At 35.8% G+C, this 20922-nt stretch overlaps 1 protein-coding gene across 1 annotated transcript in view; it reads left to right on the forward strand.

Annotated features, from left to right (window-relative positions):
* TTC27 (tetratricopeptide repeat domain 27) overlaps nt 1-20922 on the forward strand; it is a 126668-nt gene that overhangs the window by 73226 nt on the left and 32520 nt on the right. Inside the window, exons 11-12 of the mRNA XM_055816414.1 lie at nt 16775-16870; nt 19057-19179. Coding sequence (XP_055672389.1) covers nt 16775-16870; nt 19057-19179 — 219 coding nt within the window. The remainder of the gene's footprint in view (nt 1-16774; nt 16871-19056; nt 19180-20922) is intronic.

Raw genomic sequence — 20922 nt, forward strand, 5'->3', positions numbered from 1 at the left:
ATCTGTTTTCTTACCTCTAGTTTTAGACTTCTGATCTGAGGAGGTTTTTATGTAGAAGTTCATGAATGTAAAGCTGCTACTGCTATCATATTTTCAAAGTTTTCACTCAAGTAAATCATCTGTAGAAAGCACTTAAATTTGTAAATAGTCACTGGTATTGTGAGAACAAAGAAAACACATTTTTGAATAAAGCAGCGCTTTCAGTTTAGCATTTTTTTGTGATACTTAGTGATTAATATTTTTATTGCGAGTTTGAGGCAATGATTAGATAATCTAGCTCCAAACAAATAGATCAGTTTTCAAATACAAAAAAGAAATTTTAAAATTCTGAAGTGTCAGCTAGTAGGATTTTTTTACAAAATAGATTTTTCAAAGGAAAGGTCTGTAAGCTATAGAAATACTAATTTTTCCCTTCATATTACAGAGTTTTGTTAGCCATTTTTCATCTTTATGCTGTTAAGTCTTGTCACACATGAACAGCAGGCATTTCTATGTGTCCATTAGGCAGCAGTCCTGCTGACTAAAACAGTTGGGAATGTATAAAATTTAGGATTATGGTGCTGTGTAATTAAATCCTGAAAAGCTGATGTTTCATTTAAAATCATTATTGGTGCTTGGCTCTTTGAAGGAGTGCAGATTGGGTGTGCTGGTGCATTTTTCTTTTGCTGAAGAGGACACGCAGTTGCTCTAGTGGAATTTCCTGGTCATTAGAAGAGTGTCAATGAAGCCAGGATTCCAGTTCTAGGAGGTGTAGCATCTGATGGCAATTGGGAAGCAATCTCAGGATCCTTGATGCCCATAGCCATAAAACAGTTGCCGTGTCTCCAGCATTTTTGTCTACCTTGATTAAACCTGAGTACCAGAAATTGGTTACACTATACAGTTTGACAGTCTTATGATGGAAATCTTCACAAAGGCGTTACTGTTGCAAGTACATTTGTGTGACTTTTGTATGCTGAAACTGTAGTAATGTGAGAGATTTGATTAGTATGTGCTGTGATATTTTGGGAGGTGATCTCAGAGGAGACACAAAATCTGTGGTTTTAAATACTGTCTTCTAGTGTGCTTCTGTTTTCTTTCTTTTAAGTTTTCTAGACCTTTGAATATAATGACATATTTGTGTTGATTTGATATGGTATCAAGCTCAGTTTCCAAAAATAGTTAACAGTTGTTTGAGGATTGATACGTGCTAAAATAATCAAATAACTTGAATAACTTTCCATTTAAGGTTTTCATTCCTGAGTTCCATCAGATCAGAATTTTTTTAATATTGTGGTTTCTAACAGTTGTAAGAAGGAATCAGAAATCATAGTGAATGATATTATTTTTATATGACACACGTTTTTTTGATATATCATCTTCATGAAGATGCCAAAGAGCTAGTGAGTTCTGCAGCCATTTATTGGTAGAAAATGGATTTCAAAACCATAGAATTTTCATAGAAATTGTTTTGGTGGGGTTTGTTTGTTTGCTTTACAGTTTTATGTTTACTAGTTCAGATTGCTGTAGAAAGATTAGATATTGAAGATTAAGGAAGGAGGTGGGTGTAAATATGATTAGATTCCCCCTGTTTGCAATATCAATTTTTTTAAATAATTATAAAAATTCTTGTAAGGCAGCATGAATAAGAAGTGGTAAACTAAATCCTCTAAGTTAGTTACTTCAAGGGTGTCTGAGGGGTGCATGAGCCATTGATAGGCTCTGACGGTATTGATGCTGGGACTCTCCTCTTCTACTTTAACTCTCCTCCTTTTTCCCGTTTCCACCCTTACCTACTTCTATGCTGGGTCTGCAGCTGACAAGCATCTTATTAGATTAATATCACTGGGCAGGTGTATGCTGCTTTTCAGCTCTAAAGCAAGCCAGGCTACATTGTTGGTTTGTCAAAGCAAGCAGGTTTTGGCTACATTTTTTTGTGGGCCTGGCTATGTATGTTTAACTTATTTTAATTATTTGAAAATAATTGCAGCTATTTTTGAAATGAGAGTATATTGGTTGAATTTATTTGCCGTGCTCCAAGTATTAAATATGTCCCTATCTTATGTTAAACAGTCCTTATTAAATGATTTTGTATTTTTTTCTAATTGAAAAGCTTCAAAAGGAATCGGAATGATAATTTTCAAAACCTTTCTCTGATTACTTTAAAAATCTGAACTACAGGTGATGTAGTCTTTGGAACAGATTTTAAAATGATCGTTCTGGGTGCTCTGGAACCTACTTCAACTAGTAGCTAACTGAAAGTGAAGAAAAGAGATTTTTTTTTTCTTGTTTTTTTCTGGATGCTGCTGGTTGTCTCTGTCCAGTTTTTGCCTAAGTGAGGTTTGGATCCACAAAAATAAGGTTAAAGATTTCTAAAGCCAGTACTTTTTTTTCAGCCATTTTTCTAAGAAAAGGAAACACTATTTGAGCGCTAAAACAGTTATTTTACATTCCACTAGAATACTTAATCATGACCAGTATAACATACATTGAAGTCTGGATCAAGCTACTGCCAACCAAAATGTGACTCTGGATAGGGTATAATTTTTTTAAGATTAGGTGTTTTGTTTTTTTCCGTGTGGGTGTAGGTGAAGGAGGGTGAGAAGTGCTAGGGTGGAAAGAAAGGAAAGAAAGGGAGGGAGAAAACAGGAAGAAAAGGGGATGTCTTTTGATAAATAGCTATCCACATAACCAGAAACTGGCCATTTCTACATCAATTTTGGGATCTTCACCTACCTTCTATTGTAAGAGAGTAGTTCAGAAACTATTAATAGTGGAAAATGGGCTGGAATAAGCTGTTAAACCACAAATTACTGTGCACAGCGCAGCCAGAGCTCAAGTAATAGGATGGGGGAGAAAAAAGGAATTTTGAGTGGTCAAAGAGCTATGAAAAAAGAGAAAAGGAAGGGGTGATTTAAAAAACAAAACAACCAGTTTAAAGCACATAACAAATAGCATCCCACTGTAGTTTCTTGATCTATGAAGCAAGTGTACTCTTCCATTTCAGTGGATCTTTAAATATTTCTAAGAACGCAGCAAAATGAATTAACATGCTGTGCTTTGTATAAAGAATGGTTGGGTAGAAGTGAGAGCATCGTTACTGCTGGATTACACTGGCAGTGGAAGAGGTGAAGCTGCCATGTGCCTGGTAGACCAGTAGCCTGCTCAGGCTTGTCCTGCAGTGACTTGTTACAGCTACTGCCTGCAGCTTGATCTGGGTGGTTACACTGGCTACCTCAATGCTTGCAGCTTTCCTCAGCTTGCTATGTGCCCCTTTTTTGATTGTATTTTCTGCTGCTCGTGGCACCTGGTGATAGCATGCCTGTAAGCTAATCACTTGGTTTTCCTAACACGCAGTAGAACATATGTGGTATTTCATATGCTTCACTCTTGCTTGCTTTTCTTGGCAGCAAAGGAATTTGCCTGTTAGGGGGAGAGAAATGTGTCTTGAAAAGGGTGTTTTTAATAAGACTTCAGGAGACCTGGGAGCAGACTGGCAATATTACGGGCTAATCATTATGTCTAAGATCGAAATGTCACATGAGATCTTGTTTTATATCCTTAGTCATACACAGATGTATGGGGTTGGGAATTCTGTGTCAACTGCCCTGTAATTTTCACTTAAATAATACTTCAGAGTGTCGTTTTCTCCAGCAACTAATGTTTTTCTGTGTGTACAAGAAAGGGAAATAATGATTATTTGTGTGTGTGTGTGTGTGTAAATTGTTCTTACTATAGAAACATGCTGGTTGGTGTTCAGTTCTTTCAAATCTGAAAAGGATTTATGTACATCTATAGAAAGAGAAGGCTGGTATCGATCTAACAGAACTGGCACCTTGAGCTCAATGAGCCTGAATGCAACTTTGCTGTTCTGTTATTTTCACATTGATGGTCTTTAAATGGTTATGCAAGGAGCTTATGTCATTTATCATAGAAATATATCCCTTTTATTTTCAAAATTAAACTGTCACCTCCTTGCCAACTTGCTCCCTCTGCTTTGCTTTACTTGGCTGTTGTTCTAAATTGGACAAGTTCAGCAGTTAAGAGGAGAGTTCAAAAAGGAGAGGGGAGCAGTATTCCTCCCACTAGGCTGATCTAAAGAAGTTTGAGGCTAACTTCTTTTGCTTCTCAAGTCATGTATCTTTCTGATCAGCCCTCTCAAGACCATGGTTGGAGCAATAGAAAGAGACTTTTAGTATGGCCAAGGGATTGACAGCTCTTGTCTGTTCAGCTAAATTATTGGATCACCTACTAGGAGTTCCTATTCCTATTCTTTAACCCCCTCTTGTACTCTAAGAGTATGTTAAATAAGATTTTAATCGTTGCTTTTAGTTGTGCATGGGATGGGAGAGGAGAAGGAGGAGAAAAATTTATCGCTAATAAATTTGTTTCACATGAAGTTGAAAGTTTTAACAGAAAGTTATTGGGATCTGTGAGATGCGCTGATGAACTGAAAGAGATTTGTCTCACTTCCTTCAGGAGTGTAGTAAGTGGAAGACAGACTTCTATCCTGTAGAGATCCTCCATTGATACCCCTATAATTTTCAACTATTAGTTTGTATTTATTATTAGAACACATGTTCCAAATAGTGCTTGCAAAGATGAGAAAAGCCAGGTGTCTTATAAAACCTTTCCTTGATGAATTCTACACAAGATCACAAGGTCTCCAGAACCCTAGAAATGAATGTTACTGCTTCAGAAAGCAATCGCAGGAGAGAGTGACCTCTTGGTGATAGTTATGATTTCAGTCTCAAGACACACATCTCCAGAATGTATTTTATTTTGTTTAAGCAGATGACAGATTTGACAGACAATGCTACATTACACAAGTGATTCAGGGGATCCACTGAACTCATTAGCACATTTAAAATAATTAAAGTGGTGGTGCTTGGCTCCCTCTGGTTTTCTTCCACTATGCAATTATGGGTTTTGTTGGAGGGAAAAAAAAACAAAACCAGGGATCCAGCCTGCCAAGAGTTATTCAAGTGCTTTTGTACTACTGGCAAAAAAAGAGAATATTGAATAGTATAATTTTCCAGGTAATTATTTCTGCCTAGAAGTTTTCTTCTGCAGTGTTGTATTTGCCAGTTTGGATCAGCGCTATTGGTGTGGGGAAAAGAATGAAACCATTCTTTCTGTGCTAAAGTTTCTTCATATTTTCTCAGCTAGTACTTTTAAAGTACAAACCTTTTTGCTTATATGAGAACTATGTTCAGTGCCTGAGCTGTTCCACTTCCAGTGTCAATGCACTTTCTAAAAGGAGCCAAAAATACTAAGTTCCCGTTTTTTTCCAAATGTTTCCCATTGAATATTAGCTTTGAAGGCATTTACCTTTCTCCCTTTACAGTTTCTTTGCTCAGTGTCCTGACAATTTGAATGATGGTGTTAGGCATCATAATATTGTCAGATAGGAGAATCCTTAAGCCGTATTGAATAGTAATATTACACTTTTTTTTAATAGACAAAGTGATGACAGAGAGTTGCAAAGAAAAATATGAGTGTCGACAGATTCCAGGAGTCAACATTCACATCTTCTGCCTAAGCTTTGCCCTGGAACGCATGAGCATTATAAGCTCAACTTCAAGGAACTAAACAATTCAAATAATTAAGTTCCACATGTAATCAGACCACATACAAGGTGTGGAGGACACATTATTCCCACCTATTGCTAAATTGCATAGATGAGGCTTTACAGCTGTTGCTGCATTTGAATAGATTAATCTCTGCTGCTGTATGTCATAAATATCATTGCAGATCTGAAGATAAGTGTCCTGAGGTGAGTTAACAAACCATGTTAGCTATGCAGTACTGGTGGACAGGTTTTCTTGAGTCACAATATCCAGTGCATATGCCACGTATTACAAACCAGACTGTCTCTTATCTGTTAAGGCAGTTGTCTGTTCCTCCTATATTGTAATTAAACTCTGACTTAACAATGATAGCTTTTCTTCTTTTTATTTCTTCTCTGTCCTTGTCCTCACTTCCCCCTTTAGTGAAAACCAGAAACCAAAGCTGACGGAAAAAGACTTTGGATCTATTTTTCAGCATTGACTGCAGTTGTGCCTTCCCCCAGAGCAAGCTGATTTGGGAACTATAAGAGCAGTGTAACCACAACAGCTTGAAACTTAATGCAGGCTTACTATTTTGAAGTGTATCCAGTTCCTCTGCAGGTCGTGCACCCTGTGCAAAGTGTTATACAACTGCTGTTCACCAATAGCAGTATCAAAGCTAGCTAACTAGCTACAAACGGGGGACTTATCTATACAAGAAACAGTTGTCCTCTGTGGGTGAGTCTCCACATGTGTGATTGCATGAGGCATATGGCTACTGGTCTAGGGCAGATATATGCAGCTATATCGAGCTGTGACAAAAATGCCAAATCATCTGATAGGAAAGGGGGAACCTTCAATGTAGATCTCTTTGAGAGGATGGACTACTGGACTACAACTACCTCTCCTGTTCCTGATTTATACAAAAACTCAGGTTAAACCTAAGGCCAGCCAGATGTATTTGGCTTTTGAGACTGCGGAGTAAGGTTACAATGCTGCACTGCAAACAAATAAGCTGCAAGCATACCAAAAAGGGGGCAAGATGCATATATGGAAATGGGGAATGGGGATGTTCTTTCCCCAAATGCCAAATGATCTACCGTATATTTGGACTAACTTAAAATGTACCCCTGTCATGGTGAATTGATGGATGATATCAGTATTCTTGCTTTTTCAACAGAAAATGCCACTCATTTTCTGGTTTTAAATCCATCCTTCACAAGCGAGCTGATAAATATAGCCTCTACAGGCTTTAGGAGAAGTTCTGCTTATACCTTTTGATACATCATAAAAATGAATAACATAATTGACAGGTGAAACAGCTTTTTCTTTGAAAGCAAAAACATTCAAGAAGGTACACTTGATTGGTAAGGATAATGCAATAACTATAAAATTATGTTTCATATAAGTAACATTAAAATAAGTAAAAAATAAATGTAAATGGCATAAAGAAAAAAATCTATATTGTAGTTTTCTGAAGATTTTGTGTCCTCTTTAAGTGGATTTGTCCTGATACTTAAGTCATTAACAGGCTTCAACATTGAAACCCATATCCTAAGCACTGGAGCTCAGTAACTTTGGGCTCAATATTTGTCCAGAACAGTAAGCTCATAATTTTCAAAGTCACTAATGCTACTGTGCTGTTACAGACCTCATTTGTTTCACCATGCTTCTTTAGGTGGTAGTGTTTGACTACAACAAAACATTCCAAATGGCAATTGCATAGGACATGCTCTATATTGCCTGGTATACTGCTTGGCTCTCAGTTTCAAAAGAAAAGGAAATACTAAGTCAGACATTCATGAATCCAAGTTACCTTCTGCTCGTGACCTTGACCTCTTTTGTGCTAATTTTGATATCAAAATGCTTTATATTTCATTTGGGATTGTTGGACTCATTTCCTCTTGTGTGCTTTCCTTCCCCACCCAGCTGCAAAAGCCCTATTATAAAGAAATCGATGCTTTTTTTGGTAACATGACACTGACAACCTAAGTGAACATTTGTTTCCTAGTTGGCTGGCATTGGTTTCAAAGAGAAATACACATTTGCAAGGCCTGGTATAGCAAACAAAAACATTCACCTTAAGAATCTACTACATGACTAATTTTAGAAAAAATACAGACACACACAGTTCCAGCACCCTAATCAATAACTTCTGCTCCAGCATACTTTACCTTATAACTCATAACATCTTCTTGCATCTTAAAAGTTCACCTGGAGTTATGCAAAAACTCTCTTTTTGGTAGTCCAGTACTTCAAGTTCTTTTGCATAAATGTCTTACAAGTTTTTGGCCTCCTCGCCTTCCTGCCAGCAAAATGATAGTATAGGTAAAACCAGTACCTTAAACTCAAGACGTAGTCTACTCCTGAGTAATTTTGGAATTTGAACTCATTACATTTGGATAACTTCAGATGATGATCTTGCTTTAAACATGTAGAGTATACTTAGGAAGTAAGTTTAAAGTGAAGAATTAATTTCTTTGCCTGAGGACAAAGTAGGAATGGAGTAGGGAAGAATGAACTACCAGAATATCACAAAGAAGTTCTGGGAAATGTTGTATAAACTGTAACTTTCCAGTTTTCCACTGTTGAAAGTAGAAAAAAGATACAGCTTTAACTGGTACACCAGAGAATTAGACTGAAAAACCTCACAGATAAAATGCCTACTAAAGGTAGGCAGTAAAACAAGTGTAATTTTTCTAAATGCTTGCTTTCTGAAGTGAGGTCAACAAGAAGTGGTAAATCAATGTTTTTATACAGTAGGAAGTGTAGGAGAGTTGTTTAAAATTAGTTATTTAGCTGAATCACTTCATGCTGAATACTTGAAAATGTTAATATCTTTCTGCCTTCAATATCTCTATTATGATGCAGTCACTACCTGTAGAACAACAAAGTTTAAAAGTCCAAGTGATAGCACAGTTATGACATAAGCTGGGGTAGAGAAAAACTGGTACATCCAATTAATGTTTAGATATTCTACTACAATATCTATTAAAACTACACTTATAATCAGTAATCTAAATTAACTTACACTTATAATCAGTAATCTATATTAATATACCAGCAGGACATGTTTTGCTCCTGAGGTTTAAAGGCAATTGGATGCATGACCTGGTGAAAATCTGGTGAAAATCATATTACCTGGGATGGGAGTATGCTGAAGTGGCAAACCAGTCTTCAGCAGCTGCCACACAGGTGCAAAGGCATGTTTTCTTTCATAGCTCAACACGTGGTTTATTCAGAGTTGAGAAACTCCTTGGGAGCTGCTAAGACAAGACAGCATGTTTTTCTTGTTTGCTGTATGAAATCAGGCCTGAAACTGAGATCTACTAATTTTAATGTCTTGTAAAAACAGTGTAATCAGAACCTATTTGTTTCTAAGATACATGTAAGAAAGGAGCAACTTGTAAATGCAAAACACAGTTGGATAGTTGTCTTTCTGGTTACAAGGCCTATAATTCTATTTAACTGGTATAGTAATGTACATTTGCTTTATTTGCTAATCACACTTCCATTTCCATCTAGAAAACTCTTAAGACAATGGCAGGTTAGTTTCTTTAGGATGTGAGAAATGCCATTCATCATTCTCTAACATTTGAATTTTAAAAAACCCAGGAATTTTCCACTAAAGATATAATTGTCTTAAACATGTTTACATGGGATCCTCCTGGTTTAAAAAAAAAAAAAAGAAAAAAGAAGGCTATTTATAATTGAAAGACATTCTGATTCTCATTGCTGATGAAAATTAGTCTTTTAAAGGAACAGAAGTCACTAATGCAAAAAAAACAAAACAAAACAAAAACCAACAGCAAACCAAACAAATAAAAAAAAAACCCAAAATTATTTGTTGGCTGAAATAATATTGATGTTTATTAATTCAAATTACATAAACATATCAGTTCTTTCTGACTCAGGTATACTTTATCTTCAAAAACACAAGCCTGTATGCAGATTTCACTTGATTAGGACTGTAGTCTATTAAAAATATGGAAACTATTTACTCCATAAAATGTTTTGTAAGAGCCAAATAAAGACAAACAGATTAAATTTTGCATTCCTTTGAGATTTTAATAGTTTTCAAGAACAATAAAATCATATGCAGAGCAAGTGTAAAATGCCCTGATGATGATAATTTTGCAGTTATAGTTCAGTAGGGGTGATCAGTTTATTATAGGTAAGAAATTACGTCAGTTAAATAAAGCAAAGCAGTTGTCTTTGTCCTCCCACAGTTTTCTCCAAGGAATATATTCCTAGTCTTCCCCTGCAAAGCCTACTAAATGAATGAGTTTTTCAGCACGACAAGAAGGCACTAACCATGTAGGATACTGTAGTTCAAGGAGTTCCAAGGCCCTGGGTGACCTGTTCCTCAAAATGTGGAGGATTAATTCAGTCTTGAAAGACTAATTTATAGTCGTGCATGTAGTAGATAGGGCCTTCTTATTTACTGAAATGAAGCTAAGACATACAAAAACAATTCCTGGGAAACAGTGCAATAACAATGAGACAAATGTTATTGATAGAAGTGTTTGTGTCTGTGTGTTTTTTAATATTTTGAAAGGGATCCAGCATTGTTCTGAAAAATTCTTCCATTAGAAGGTATTTTAGTGCTACTTTAACCATTGCAGGAAATGAGAGACTAGAGAATGTTTTTGGTTTTAAAAGTATTCAAAGTGAAAGAATATGGAAATAGTAGTACTCCAATACTTCCAGAAGTTGGAATAGTAATAAGTCAAAGCCAATTTAGTAAATCCCAGAATTAGGGGTCCTTGCTTTTGTCCTTGTATATACTCACCCAATAAAAAAGAAACAGTCTGTCAGTAAGGCTTTCCTTTTCTTCTGATAGTAAAAAAACCACACTTCCTCAGGTCAGCATACAACTGTGATTTTAAGAGAAGCCAATGTATTTGTTGTCAAAGGAGATTTTCAGAAGGAAATCTGATAAAAGCTGAAAAGAATTACTCTCAAATTTTAAAGTAGGGGCAAAAAAGTGGTTATATAGCCAAATCATGGTAGAGTCTGAGAACATATTACACTGGAAGCATTTTATTTTTATCATGTAGAACAACACCAGAGATAATCAAGGAGAATACTTCAGGCAGTTTCTTGAACAACAGTTAAGAGTAAGATTTCAGCAGATCAGTTTCTGTGACAAAACTGATGAGGTATAAGCTGCGGAGATTCATAATCATTGACCTAGGATTCACAGACAGTGGGGTGAAGGGATTTGTAAAAAAGATCCTTAAACTGGTTACAAATCTTTGTGAGATAAATTTAAAAATAGTAAAGAAAAATAATGTTTGAAGAAAGGATAAAATAGAAGAGAATGGACTATTGTGTCATTAATGAGGGGAAAATGTTACTTCTCTTTTTTTAGATTAAATGGTTGTATTATTTACAAAACCAAGAACTAATTCCAAGAATGAAAACGTTCATGCTTTGAAATAAGTTGGTAACTGTCATGCTATAGTAGGGAGTGACAACTGCTTTTTCTGTGTTTCTACCGAAAGGATTTCCATCCTGCCAAGGGCCTAGCTCTTCAGTAAGTTACAGTGAGGGGAGGGTTATTAAAAAAATTATTTAAAACAGTAATTGTATGTGGCTTCTAAATGTTCAGAGGTAGGAAATTTTGGGAATCTAGTATGTAAAGAATCAGTTGATTGGAAACTGTTATACTGGGGACAAACTGCAATAGTGTGGGCTGAATGTAGCTTCTAACTAGAGAACTGCCGGCCTAACTGATTTAGTTCCTGTTCCATTTATCATTATGAATTAAGGAATATATTTGGCTTCTGAACTTTCCAAACTGATTTAAAGACCATTGAATCAAATAATCATTTGGATCAGTGTATGGAGAGTTCTGTGATATATTGACTCTTCAATATTTCCATTTGCTTTTGCAGTTACCCAGTTTCTTCACAGTATTGCTGTCTATCTGGATGTGGTAAATTATAGCACTGCAGTTTTGTGATAAGACTTGGGCAAACAATATGACCTACCATGCCTGAAACTAGATTTTAAATGGCATAAATATTGTTGTTTGTAGCTATTATGCACATTGCTGTGCTACACCCACCCATTTTTCCAGATGCAGATCTGCGCAAACATTGAAGTTGCCTAGAAATAGAAACATGCAGTAAATGATTCTACCAAAGAACACTTCATCTCTCGTTTTATCTGTTTTCCCCATGTAAAATGCGTGCAAACATAATCATTATTAATGTTGCAAGTTCAGACACTTAAAAGTTACAGAATGCCGAATCACAATGCAATCTTCAACTCCTTCAGGAGTGCTTAAGCACTGCACCTTGCCAGGACAATTCCTCTGGTCTGAAATCTGCTTTCTTCCCTCTGGTTCTCCATTAAAGGTGCAGACTGAGGACTGGATGAATGGTCAGAGGCCCAGCAGACTCATGGGCTCAGGTTCTTCTCTTCCCCTGGAAAAAACTGGTAGCAGGAAGCAGGCAGTGGCAGCTGCTGGTGGAGGAGTCAGTTTGTCCTTTAGACCTCTCCCTCTGGCCAAGGTTGGGGTATCTCAAGTAAAAAGAGGCAGCTGAAAGCAAAATGCATCTGTTCCTTTGTCAGCACTGTGCTACCTCCTCCTACAGACCTACAAGAAAATCGCCTCCAGTGCAAGGCTGGTGCCATTCAAACTTGCAGCTGAGTGCCCTAGGTTAAGTAATTGAAGACTGTTAAAGGATTGATGGGTGTACATGTTACACCAGTTGATATTTTGTTTCCACAGCCCATGGGTTTGTGGGGCAAGGTTTTTAGTATCCTGAGTCCCTGTTAAATTGTAGTTGCTCTTCAGTGAAGTAGCAGAAGACCTGTAGTCCAGTCTCTGACCCTCAACCTGTTTGGTGCAAGTGACTGGCAGGACCGTAAAACGCCTTCCAGCTGAGTGAAAATTTTGTTTTGGTTTGGTTTCTGTATTAGTTGTGTACCAGACAGGCTGTGCCAAATATTGCTATATGATTGTGGAAAGAATTGTGGTTTTGTGGATTCCTCCTGTTTTGATAAAGAACAACTGAGTCTTCAGGGGAGATTGATGTGCTTCTATTTGAGTATGTCATACAATCAGGCATGGACTATTTAATACATTTAGAGTGTTTTCATTTTTACTGGAAATTGAATTGATTTCAAGCCAGTTGTTGCTGAAGATGCTTATTTTCCTCTTTGGTGAGTAGATAAATCATTAACAGAGAACGATAGGTTTGTTTGGTTTTCCCTGATGTATAGAGAGCTTTCCAGGAACATGTGAAGCTAGATTGGATGTCTTTCAAGAAAATACATATATTGAAAACAGACTTCTTTACATGTGATTGCCTTTCATTGGGATAGCTGAAGTATAAACACTTTGCCTGTGTGTCATATTTCTGATGTACTTACCATTATATACTGTATGGTTGCTGGGTCAGGCTTAGCTACTGGAAGAATGTGTATTTCCTGCCAAGTAATTTTTCAACTGAATCTACTGGGTATCAGTCAAGATTTCACTGTATAGGGAAGCTATTCTTAGGGAAAAGATTTTTATTTCTTTTTTTAAGAAGGGAAAACAATGGGTGTCCCAAGATGTTACCTAAGACATTCTGATAGAATTCAAGACAAAATAGACTGAAGTTGTCAATCTACTCTCTTCATCTTCCTGTGCCCTTCACCAAATAACTAAAGATGATCTTGAGATTTGCAACTTGGTAAGAATAGTTGAAAAACAGATTTCAGCCAAAGAGCACTTTGCTGGTGTAACAAAAACAAACAAACAAAAAAACAAAACAAAAAAAAAAAAGGTTGGCTATTTCTAATAGTGCAGAAAGAGCTGTGAGCAATTAGAGGAGCTGAGTATCTAGACAGTATTTTTTTTTCTCCTTACAGGCATCTAAGGACACCTAAGTAACATGAAAGAATTATGCTTGGTATGATTGCCAGTAAAAAACTGCACTGAGTTACCTGAATGCATCACATTTTGTTTTGTGTTGTGTTTTTTCCTTGAGATTTCTATCTGTGTAACAGAATGACATCCAGTCTCTACCTTAGGCAGGAGGAAGCTGAAAATATTTACATGCTTGCAATTAATAACATGGGCTTAAGAACTTCTCTGAAATTCTTTGTTTTAAGTATTTCGTGTTTACATTATTCAGAAATGTGAAATTCAAAAATTAATCTAACTCCTAAGTTCTAATTATTTTTTTGGCCATATATAAATTTTTTGTTTGAATATTTATTTATAGTCTGTTTATTTACAATATGTTTTGTGCTAAAGCTTGAATGAGGCTTTTTGTGCTACTTACAAGCAACTTGTGGGGGTTTTTATTGCCTGTAGATATATATACTATTGTGCAATTTGCCATAAGCAAAATGCAAATATGTGGTATATGGTAGGTATACTAAAGTCTGCCAGCAACAGAAAAAGTACAGGATGTTTCCAATAGATTAATCTTTTTAAGCAGGGTGTTCCAGTTGTAATACAGAATAGATTAAATGGGTCATAGAGAGGCACGTATGTTTATGAGTATCATATCTAAACTAACAATGAAATACTGCATATAAAAGTTATTAAACTAAAGGGTTCAGCGTGACTATCCCCTTCTGTTTGTGGCTTTTCTGAGGGAAGAACTACATCTGTCAAAGAATATATATACCTTTTATATATTACAAAACACAAATATTTGGCATAACTTGTTCTATGTAATGCTTTATTGTAATGCCTCATGGGGGCAGGCAGGAAAGATCACAGTACACCAGAAGAGATGGTTTCTGGCACGAGATCAGTCAGATCTTTATTAAAGGTTACAAGCAAGTTCCACCTTTTGCTGAAAAATGGACACAACCTTTGTTTTAAAAAACAGTTTATTTGCTCATGCTTTTAAAGGGAATAACAGCCTTAAATGCATCAAACTTGAAACGTTTTAGAAAATTTTCTACGCATAATCTGTCTTGGAGCAAGTACTGCATTATTCTCAGGTTGATGTCTGGTGCTAATAATGAAATTAAACCTGTGTGCAAATGCTACAGAGATGGCTGTCCTGAAAAAGCCTCTACTGGCATTCTTCTCAGCCCAGAAACTTTAAACTTTTAAGTATTTGCTGAGGGACAGCTGCTACTGAGTTTCTGTAGCTGTTTAGGGGGAGAAGAAAATAGAAGATAGCGGAGGACAAGCCACAAAACAAACATTGCATACTCAATCTATGAGTACTTATGCTCTTGAGGGGTGGAGCATCTTAGCTGAAGAATCCATCAAAATAAGCTACTAGGAAAATACTATGGGGTGGACAGTGCTGAATCCAGTGCAAGAAGGCCTCTTGTCTTGAACAGATCAAGGAGACTTCTGTGCCCAATCTAGGGTGGGAGGAAAAAACCCCGAAATAGTACTTGGGGAATTACACTGCTGTTTAAAAAGGGATTATGCTATTTTGAAAGAATACACATAGAAAATTCTTGTTTTCATTACTGTTAAAGGCAATCAGCCTTTTTCCTTCCATGTGTAAAGCTGCTAGAAAGTGGGGCCTTTTTTGTGACTTTTTAAAAATACATATTTAGGATTTTCTGGCTCTGCTCAGGCTTAGAGCAATTATTATTATTTTTAAATTTTCCAACTGTATTTACTACTGTGTCTGGTCTTGTAAAATGATTACCCAAGGAATTGGACAATTTTTCAGTTTAATTTTTTTTTGCAACAGAATATAGAAAAATGTGCTTTTGCATAGCATTAGAACATTGCAGCAGAACTGGAACTGTGAAATATGATTTGTTATATAGTTTGTAGTGAAGTAAACTGTGTAATTAAATAATATTACTTTAAAGGTTTTATTTTAATCTGACTCCTTTTGGATTGCTTGCAACTGTGTAAAGGAATGTGATTTTACTAATCTGCCCATTTCCTAACTACAGATACACCTCAGCCATTTTCTTGGGGTAGGTTTCTGAATAATCTCTAGGATCAGGTCTCTGGAGATAATTTTATGAGAGAAAATGTCAATAAGATTGAATGTTTTAAATACTAATATTAAATTAGTATTTAAATTTTGGGAGGTTAAGCATGGATTTAAAGCCTAGATTATTGCTGCATGTGGTGATTTTTTTCTTACTAAAAGAATGAAGACACCTAATAAATCCCATTAATATTAATAGCACTTACAAGATGTTTAGCAGTTTAAATCACGTCACTGATTACTGTAACTTTACACAACTAATATTTGCATTATTGATATAGGTTAGGTAGCCAACAGTTGGATTTAGAAAGAGAAGGAAGTCATCCTATCCAATTTTTCCTTTTGTTTGGGAATCTGTGCATTCATTTTCCATGCTGAGAAGATTCTGAGAACCTGTCTAGCACCTTCTATAAATCTCTGACTGAGTTGTATGTGATACTTGGATAGATGAATCATGGGAAGGCAAGCAATTTAATATTCCCTTATTTATACCTCTGGCCTTGAATTTGCTAGTTTAGTGACAACTGGCATTTGAAGAGTTTTTCTCCCTTATCTTAAAATTTCTGACCAACTTTCCAGCTATAGGTACCTTTAATAGTTTATTTTTCTTGGTATTGATTTTTTATTGAAATAACTTCATAGTGGATTTTCAGAGAAAAAAATGGTACTGAAGGTGCTGCACATTTACTATGCAAAAGTTACCATTCTCTTTCAAAGGATTTAAGAAGAAAACATTGCAACAATCAAAAGCTCCACCAGAAGAGAAAAAAAAAAAAAAAGCCTGAAATCAATTGTACTCCAAGTCACAATAATTTATTCTGCATTAGAACTGTTTCCAAAAGCATGGTCTGCTATAATATAATATGTTTGTCTTTCTCTCTCTTTTTAATAAGAAAGTCCATGCCTGAAGCATGTCAATACTGTCTTAGGAAAAAACTAGCTAAAGGATTGAAATCCATTAGGCAAGGTCACTTCAATATTTGATACAGTTTTACTCTGCAAGTGTTTGTTTGGGATTGTAAATTTGATTCTTATTCCTGTTACAATCACTTTGAAATTCGAATCTCTTCAAAGCTTTTCTTTATTTATTATTAGCTGTAATAAAGAGGTTCTACATAAATTTTTATTACATTTTCTTACATGGGATAATAAAAAGACTTGTAGCATATTATGGTGTAAGCTTACTGGAATTTATCTTTAATATAATTTCTCCATTATGTCAAGAATGCCTAAAATCCTGAATGCTTTGAATTTTATAATTTTTTTTAGGTTGTTTAAATCTATGTAAATACTAAATCAGAATATACTTTGCATTTACAGGCACTTGCAGACCAGTTTGAAGATGCAAATACGTCTGTGTCTGAACGCATGAAGATTTTCTATTGTTGTCAGGTGCCTCCACATTGGGCCATACAGGTGTGAAGCAATCCCATTTCAAGCTTTACTTAACTCTGTGGTTCTTACTATTTTTTGATACTGTATGACTCCAGAGTCAAGAGAGTGCGATATGGTCTTGAGTTGAAACACTGTTGAAATATAGACGTAACCTGACAACGCACCAGGTTTTTCTGGAAAGAAATCAAGTTCTACAGTGTTTTGCTTTCAGATGTCTTGTTCTGTCATTCACAGAAGCAATTGTTTGTCGTGCGATACTTCTTTGCTTTTCTTTTTCCTCTAATAAAAAATGGACTAAAACTTACAAGCTCCCACATATCTCCTGTAAAAATAATCTTGCTACTGTCTTACTGTTTATTACTGGTTTACTTATGCTACTAGCATCTTTCTCATCTTTTAATCATCACTCACTCTGGGCTGTTTTCAGGAAGTGGATCATGGTCAAAGTCGTCAAATTAGGAGTTAAAAGTACACTGAAGAGCTCCTTGAGCTGAGAAAGCTTTTGGTTTTGAGACATGCCCTTTTTCACTAGCGTTGACAGGATTTTTTTTTTCCCAAAACTACATTGTTTATCTTGACAATAAATTTTCTAGAACAGAAATCTACACATTAGAGCTTTATCTGACGATGTTATAGTTAACAAACTTAAGAAAACTCTTTGCATTGCATACCTCCAAAGGTGTTAACATTGTTTACTTTGAATGGTGTTTTACTCTTTTTTTGGATTTCTAACCTCAGTGCATGTTGCTTTAACCAATCACATCTTCTCCTAGGATTCTCAAATTATTCCACACAACCTTTCAACAGGCACTTGCAATAAAAGTAGCAAATGTGTTTTCATTTCCAGTTGTCAGAGTGGCACTTTTCAGTTCAAGCCAATTTTCCAAGCCAAAGATAGAAATACTAAAACAGGGATTTATAATGGAAGATGGCTGCAGTCTTCTAGTCATACTAATGAAGGGGTATTGCCTATATAAATTTTACCAAATTTGACTGAGTAAATTTAGTAAAACATAGATGAGATTTAGGTCCAGACACTGGCAAATACAGGTTTTTCCTAAAGCTATTCATATCAGGCTAACAAATAATTACTTTGTTACAGATTTTCAGAGTTTGTTACATATTTATGCCAAATAAGGGTAGCCAGTCCTTAATTCTTTGACTATCAGTACATTCCCTTAGGGTAACGCCTTGGGTTTGTAGCAGATACTGAACCAAACCTATAAAGAGAGTTTCATGACACCTGTGGAGAACTTCAGGGAATCCAGGATCACCAGAAACACTGCAGAGTTTTGCTGTATGGGGATCTCATAGCATGATTAGTTATCCTTATACAGAATGCTCCCATTTGTTTTTGCAAACCAAATTGTATAGCTGTCATACATAGTAAATACAAGCCATCCTTTCTCCAAAGATGAAAACCTGTATGCAGTTTTACTCTCCTCTTAAAAATAAACAAAAGACCAAAGACAACTTTTCAAAGTCATGAAAACATACCTTGTTTGTTTTTAAATTGAAAATATTAGTCTTGTATTTTCATAAGTACACTGAAATAATAGCTGAATTTGAAATAACAAAGAGGCTGACTTATGTGTGAGGAAAACTCAACTAGGGAGTTGAACCTGAACTCTAATTCAATGTTCATTTGACTAAAAACTAACACCTTTGACAGTGGCTATTTGGGACACTGATTTCTCACAAGTACCTAATAAAATTTTATCAGAGCGTTTCTCTCCATCTGTGTGTTTTCACAAGTACAAATTACCATGGCAAAGCATTGCTAGAAGAGGCTTTAATGCCACCCTTCAGCCTCTGTTTCCCACTTTCAGTATTCCCAACATTCTGCTGCAGCTGCCTTCCAGCCATATGGGCCGTGCACCTCATTTCAGGGCTTGAAGTTCAGCTCTGTCAATTTATCCTTGCCATGTCTGTTTCCATTTCTTGCCTTATATTATAAACTAGTTCAAAGTAATTAGGCTACTGACATGAACAAAAGTCACATTAAGACAATTATTGTTCCGTTGATGGGGGGGTGGGGAGTGGTGTTATGTATATACGTTGTTTGAGGCTCCAGCTTGAAGTTTCAAGAGAATAATTCCATATTCTCTGCTTCTTGTTGATGTCAGAAATGCCTCTAACATGTTTGTAAAATGTAAATAGTACTTATTTACCTATTCTCAGTTACCTGGAATTTCTTACCTTTCCAGCGTCAGCTTGCAAGCTTACTCTTTGAGCTGGGATGCACCAGTTCTGCCTTACAGATATTTGAGGAGCTGGAAATGTGGGAAGATGCAGTAATCTGCTATGAAAGAGCAGGACAGCATGGAAAGGTAAAAAAAAAATATTTTTACAGCTAAGATCCTGTCTTGAAATGGGATTCAAAGTATGAAGAACTGTCTGGCTTGGCTGTGAAATCATTAATGATACTCGCTACTACAGGGGTATCATGATGGAAGCCTGTTTAGGAAAAACAGACACAGGATATACGAGTCTGTCATAACCTGTGGATGCTAAAAAAAAGAGCGGAGGTAACGACCACATGAAGTAGAAGCTGGTAAATAAGAAATAACTTCAGAAACAAGGAGATTGTGAAGGTGATTCTTGAAAATTTTTAAGAAAAATTAAATTAACAGCTATGGATGAACAGCAAGGTGTAATGTGGGCATTTTCAGAAGGCTGTAGCAGTCATTCACAATGAGGTGTTAGAGCTTTGTCTGGAGGGGATGGTTTTAGTTTTCTTTACCCCTTGATTTCTAACTATTAACTGTAGTTTTTTAATAGAACGCCATTGGTGTTTGATTATTTAATTACCTAATGTTAATATATTCTAATTACAGAATCAAACATTTGAGACAAAAGTGGTGTGTAAGATTAAAGGGCTTTATTTTGCTAAGCCTATGCTGATGTTTTCTTGAACTTCTCCATTTTTTTAACACTGCCGCAGCTATGTGTGATCAGATCTAGACAAAGACAATCCAAAGCCATCACCTAACTCTATATCAGTGACAGAATTGTTTTAAAATGCTGGTAGCAGGCTGTAGCAGCCCTATTGTTGATTATTTTGCTGGTACTATTAGAGCAACGATAGGAAGATTTTAGAAAATGATACCTGGAAGCAACGCCTACTTGTGTGTAACTTTAGCTGTGTTCTCTTTCTAATGCAGTCTGTCACAGAAAGACTGTAACAGGAACTTATGCTATCAGACATTGTTTTCAGATTTATACAGCTTTTAGAAATACTTACTTTCAGACAAAAATATGATTTTTTTCTGTTCTTTCCTTCTGTTTGATATACGGTAACATTAAATACATAAATATGCGTGTGTCTTCGTGATACCATAAGCACAAAGACTGCTTAAACTAATTTAAGCTTACAGAATAGAGAGCTATAACTTAAGTTAATGGGAAAAAATGTAGAATTTCTCATACTTAACGTATTTTTTTCTAATTACCATGTACCAGTCCCCTGATTTTGGTCATTATAAACTGGCAGATATGCCTTGCTGGCAAATTCTGTGTCACATTATGCATGCCTTGGGGATAGTATGCTAATATCCCAATCTTTTCAGTACAGTGGAGAAATAAGAGGTCAATATTTTCCATTTCCTGGAAATGCATTCTGTCCCAGTTACATTCACAAACTGCCCTTAGGGAGTTATGAAAATGACACTCAGAGAATAGGCCAGGATATCTGACACAGGAAACTGCTTAGAAATGCTTTCAAAATGAGGGTTTGTGCCTTGCTTTGAAAAACAGAAAATGCTATGTAAGTACTAAGTAACAATAGTGCTGGGAAAAAAAGCTAGCTTCAGGTCAAAAAAGCCAAAAAATTAGAAATGTTTAGTTGTACACTAAAAGGAAGAACTATCTGTGCTTCTCATCAGAAAGCTTTCAGAGCATGAACTCTTTATTAAAAATGTTATTCCTTTAGAAATGCACAAAAATCTACTAGAGCAATTGTTTTTCAGTGAATGTTTTTTGCCATTAAATAACTTAACATATATTTACCCCCAAAACCCAAATGCTATTAAATACTTATGCATGTTTTTCATGCACAAATGCTTTTATATAAA

Source organism: Falco peregrinus, chromosome 11, assembly GCF_023634155.1.
Source record: "Falco peregrinus isolate bFalPer1 chromosome 11, bFalPer1.pri, whole genome shotgun sequence".
Taxonomy (NCBI): Eukaryota; Metazoa; Chordata; class Aves; order Falconiformes; family Falconidae; genus Falco; species Falco peregrinus.